Raw genomic sequence first — 5,414 nt, 5'->3', positions numbered from 1 at the left:
GGCAGTCTGCATCCTAACAACAGCGTTTATGTTTCTTCACATGGCAGTCTGCATCCTAACAACGTTTAATAAAGTCAGTGCAAACCACCTACGTCTTATTTGGGCCCTGGGCAGTGAACTGCAAAAAGTACAAAATCTTAAAAAGTATTTCTGGTCTAATTTCTACTGCAAATATTTTAGTACACTTGAAATAAGATACAACTAAGTTACTAGTCTTTTTTTCGCAAGGAATATCAGCTTATTGTAAGTCAATAATTCTTTACTATTGATTAAAAAGTTGTGGTTCCATTGGCAGATTGTAAAACTTATAACAAGACATTTTCCCATGTAGCAGTTGGTAGAGCTGTTGCCTTGCAGCAAGAAGGTTCTGGGTTCGATTCCCGGCCCCAGTCTTTCTGCATGGAGTCTCCATGTTCTCCCTGTACATGGTGGGTTTTCTCCAGGTACTCCGGTTTCCTCCCACAGTCCAAAAACATGACTGTCAGGTTAATTGGCCTCTCCAAATTCTCCCTAGGGGTGAGTGTGTGTGGGCATGGTTGTGTGTCTCTGTGTTGCCCTGCGACAGACTGGCGACCTGTCCAGGTGACCCCTGCCTCTCGCCCAGAACGTTAGCTGGAGAGGCACCAGCAACCCTCCTGACCCCACTGAGGGGTGTAAGAAAATTTATGGATTTTCCCATGTAATAAGTGAAACTATCTGCCGATATGAATTAATATTAAGGAATTATTGACTTTGAACAAGTTCGTATGTCTTGTTGAAAAGCTACTTGTGAGTTAGTTTTGTCTTATTTGCAGAGCAACAATGTATTTTCAGTAGAAATGAGCCCAGAAACACTTGTTAAGATTTTGTGTTTTTGCTGTGAGGATGAGGAGAAACGACTCGTTAGTCCTGAATCAGAGGAAATCCCCAGTGGTGCCGAGGCGCTGATCTGCAGCAGATGTTCAGCCGCGTCGCTGAGCGAACCGACCTGTGATGGGGATCAGGACCCACGGGATCTCCCACTCCTCCTCCTCCTGCTCTTCATTAGCCACCGCTTTCCTCCCCAGCCTTCCTCCTCCTCTTCCTCCGTGGTGGTTCGGCTCCCCGCTGTGCGAACCGGGACTGAAGCCCTCCAGGCTGCTGACGCTGCCTGCCGTCTGCTCCTGCTCACACACACACACACACACACACACACACACACACACACACACACACACACACACACACACACACACCCACGTTGTTTTCCATCATCGTTCAAACCTTTGAGTAACAGAGACTATTTTAGATTTAAAGTCTGAAAATAATTCCCTCAATTAAACCAAGTCCAACATCTTTTTGTTGTGATATGAAGCATATTTTCTGTGCAAAACAATAAAAATCAAGCAGGAAATTTCAAAAAGAAAAAGTGGAAACTGGTCGATCCAACCAAACCCTGAGCAGAGTGACTTCAGTGAGAGGCTTCTTCAGATTCGTTGTAATACAGACTGCTACAGGAGGCATTTCCTGCCAACATCCATCACCTTCTACAGTAACTCTGGAGAATTTGAATTAAGATGAGCAACAATAACATTTAATTTTCCTTTGGGACAAATAAATCTGTCTGAACTGAATCACTGCTGGACAGAAAACTTTATTATCTGTGTGAGCAAAAACTCAACTTCACTGATTTGTTTCATAACTCGAATCAAATATCAGATTTAATATCAATAATTAAATCTGAATCTTTTTAAAAGACTGGACTGAACTCACAACTCACTGCAAAAACACAATATTGCACCATGTATTTATTTTGGCCTAGTTTAGTGCAAATATCTTAGTACACTTTAACTAAAACAAAACTAACTTATGAGTAATTTTTCTGCAAGATGCAAGAGCTTGAATGAGGTAAAATATTCATTAAAGTTAATAAAAAGAACTTATTACATTTCCCAATAATCTGAATTTTTTTCTTTTGTATTAATTTTTTCATAACGAACCAAGACTTTTCAGGTCCAAGACACTGTTGTTTCCATCAGTGGTTCTTGGTGCAGCGCCCCCACAGGCGAGGAGGGGAACAGGTTGCTCAAAGCGTTTGGTTGGTTTGACCTTTGCATTAATAAGAAATCCCCCCCACTCCAGTCAGACTGGTTGGGATAGAAGCCCAGTTAGCTTAGCAGGCCATTTGATTTACCAGATACATCACAGCTGGCCTCTTTTCTTCTAACAAATCCAGATATATTCTGTCTTTAGTGACAGATTTCTGCCTGAATCTTTCATTTCTGAAACATAAATGACGATGTTTTACCTCCAGCTCCTCCTGCTTCCTCAGGTCGATATCACAGTTGGTGGGCAGGCCCAGCTTCATGGCCAGCCGACCGAACGGACTTGACTCCTTCAGTCCGTCTTCTATCGCCTCAGAGGGGCTCTGATTTGCAGCATTAACGAGTCCTGCCGTGAAAACGCATTAAAATACCGTCAGCATCGCCGTACCAGGTAAGTATCAGCTAAATATCAAGCTTTTAGTAAATCCAAATGCTTTCAGACAAGAAAAACAAAGTCACTGAACACAGACAAGACATAAAAGGTTCTATCACCTTTTAGCTGTCTGAGAAATTTAACAGTTACTTCGGATCCGTCTTCCCTCAGATCCACGTCCTTCAAACCCAGCGAGGTGATTATAGATGCAAAAGAGGTTTTGTTTCCTCCAACTGGAAGAAGAAAATGGGCAGAAAACAAATAAATACAGAAAAAAATAAATGAAGCGTCAGAGGACGGTTAGATCATCAGCAAAACAAAGGAAAAGTATTAAAATGACAAACTTTATTTTAGTTTCAGGAACTAATGATACATCTTAACATCTGTATTATAGCTGAAAAACACCAAGTTAGTCTAAAACTGACTTAAGCTGCAGGTGACATAATTAGAGCATCAACTAATGGTAAAAGAAAAAAAAACAAATCTGGCACATTCTGCAGATTTCTCATTAAACAACTAGAGTTTTAAAAAATGCATAAAAAGATGCAAATAAAAAATAATTGTTATCACTTTTTTACCTAAAAATGCAACAATATTGCAATTCTTGATTACAACACATAAAATCAGAGCGATACCAGTTCAAAAGCTGTAAGTTCGGTTCACCTGGAATCCTGTCGGCTCTTCCCGTTTCCACAGACGCCTTGAAGTATTTTAGCGCTCTCTCCGCCGTCTTCTGATTCATCTTCCTCTTCGACGCCTTCAAACCATCGCCATCCTCCCTCCTCACTTCCGCCTCTGCGTTTTTCTTACAAGTCAGAATCTGGTCCAGCAGCTGCTGCACCTGTTGGTGGCAAAAAAAGACTCAGACATTTTTCCTAAAAGAAAATGCATAATTACTCCGCTCAGTCAGAAACAGCCACTCAGAGCTAGCAGTAATCAGCTAGCCGCCATGCTAACAGGAAGTTTCCATTCAGTAACTCTGGATTGTTTATTGTAATGGATCCTGTATTTGCCTTTGAATGTTAAGTTTTATACTTGAATTTTTTTGGCAATGTTGAGGTTTTATTTTGGCTCTTTGCATTATTTAGCCTCTTCAGGGCCTCCATATGTTATCAGTCTGTTAAAGATWGTYTTRCTRWYAGYARKACWATTTGCACAATGCCTGTTTTGTTTAGTTTTCTTCTTGGAAAAAGTTATTAAAAACAAGTTTTTGTCTAAATTAAGGTGAATTCATGGTTCCTTTTTCCTCATAATGTAACCGGTAGTGTTTATGATAAAAAAAATTTAAAAAATTATGTGATCGGTATCGGTGATCGGCCCTCATGGGTGATCGGTATCGGCAGGAAAAAACCTGATCGGCACATCTCTAGTAATTAACGTTTTCCAAATTTAGGCATTTGATCAAACGTTAGATGAAACTTTATTACAAAACTGTGCAGTTTGAATATTAAGCAATTTCAAGGACTTCATACAGAAATCAAGCACTTTCCAAACCTCGACAACACCTAAATGAAATTAAAGACTTTCAAGGATTTCAAGAACCTGCACAAACCCTGAAAGTAACCAATCCCAGAGAAGATCAAGCTCTTGCTGTTACACACAGTCTGACCCAGGAGTGATCTCCTGAACCGCCATCTTGGTAGGCAAATGTAGCGCAAAGCATAGATGAACAATGGCTTCCACACCAACAAAAAGAAAGTATAGTACTCAAAAACTGTAACCAAGTATTAGTTGTAATGTACTTATATTTTTATTAAGTAGATAGGAACAAAGTGAGAGCTAGTTCTAAGCTTGTGGCTTGTTTATAGTTGTCGTAGCAACTGTCATTGCAGTTAGTTGCGTATACCTACCAAGATGGCTGTCTTGATATAAAGCTGCTACAAAGTCCCTGCAAGTGTGACATCACATGAGAACCGTGTATTTTTTAATCGTCTGACGGTTATTTCACCTTCTGAACGTTGTGTCCCGCCGCATCTGTCGGGCCTCCGTTGTTCCTGGGCGTTTTCTCCGGCGCTGGCTCGGGTCCGAGGAGCGTCTCTACCGCCTGCCTGGCGCGCGCTGCCGACAGCATGTAGGCGGCGGGGTTGGCCAGGTAGGAGCGCAGGTAGCTGTCCGTGTTGGGCCGGTGGTAGGGCGGGCAGGGCTTGGTCTCCTCGTCCAGAACCGAGTCGTACTCGGTCATGGGGCACGGCTGGACCTGCAAACACATCCGGTTTCAGAAACGGGTCTAAAAACGAGCGGCTAAGAGGCTTTTCCTTTTAAGAGACGATGGAGCGTACGTTGCCAGCGGTCACGCCGCTGAGGTATTCACGCGTCTGCAGCTCCACACCAGCAGAGAGGTTGGCCGGCGGGTTGGCTCGGGTTTTCACCAGGGAGTGGTGCAGAGCTGGCAGGAAGTCGGAGAGGCGCGGCATCGGCGAGGCAGAGGACGGCAAACTGCCCTGAGAGGAGGAACACCGTGACGCTGCAGGAACAGAGAGTTACAAAGCAACACTTCGTTTTGGTATTCACAGTATGCAAACAATTCATCAACTTAATTATCAATTAATGCTTTATTTTATTAAAATTAGCTCCACTCAATTAACTAGTAATCACCGTTTGATCAGTGTTTCCCAACCCTGGCCTCAAGGCTCACTGACCTGCATGTTTTAGATGTTCCCCTGCATCAGCACACATGATTTCAATTGTTGGCTCATTAATAGGGTTTTGCTGAATTGCAATCATCTGAATAGGGTGTGTTGAAGCAGGGGAACATCTAAAACATGCAGGTCAGTGAGCCTTGAGGCCACGGTTGGGAAACACTGACTTAGATGTTCCTTCATCTAAGCGGATGTAAGGACATCTAACGTTCTTAACCTGGGTTCGATCGAACCCCAGGCGTTCGGTGAGTCGGTCTCAGGGGTTCGGCGGAGCCTCTGCCATGGAGGTAAAGACACACTTGTGTAAAGTCGTGATGACGCCCCGCTTTGCCATCACTT

General features: G+C 42.9%; 1 protein-coding gene across 1 annotated transcript in view; it reads right to left on the bottom strand.

The window, feature by feature from the left end:
- The window catches only part of tasora (transcription activation suppressor a), a 26,593-nt gene that overhangs the window by 10,475 nt on the left and 10,704 nt on the right, over positions 1-5,414 (bottom strand). Inside the window, exons 14-19 of the mRNA XM_008408344.2 lie at positions 4,716-4,900; positions 4,385-4,633; positions 3,100-3,277; positions 2,556-2,669; positions 2,267-2,409; positions 968-1,142 (exon numbers count right to left, since the gene is read on the bottom strand). Of these exons, the coding sequence (XP_008406566.1) occupies positions 968-1,142; positions 2,267-2,409; positions 2,556-2,669; positions 3,100-3,277; positions 4,385-4,633; positions 4,716-4,900 (1,044 nt within the window). The remainder of the gene's footprint in view (positions 1-967; positions 1,143-2,266; positions 2,410-2,555; positions 2,670-3,099; positions 3,278-4,384; positions 4,634-4,715; positions 4,901-5,414) is intronic.

The sequence above is a fragment of the Poecilia reticulata genome, linkage group LG5, assembly GCF_000633615.1.
Source record: "Poecilia reticulata strain Guanapo linkage group LG5, Guppy_female_1.0+MT, whole genome shotgun sequence".
NCBI classification, from domain to species: domain Eukaryota; kingdom Metazoa; phylum Chordata; class Actinopteri; order Cyprinodontiformes; family Poeciliidae; genus Poecilia; species Poecilia reticulata.
Note: the sequence above shows the minus strand (reverse complement) of the source record. Positions and strands in the feature narration are given on the sequence as shown.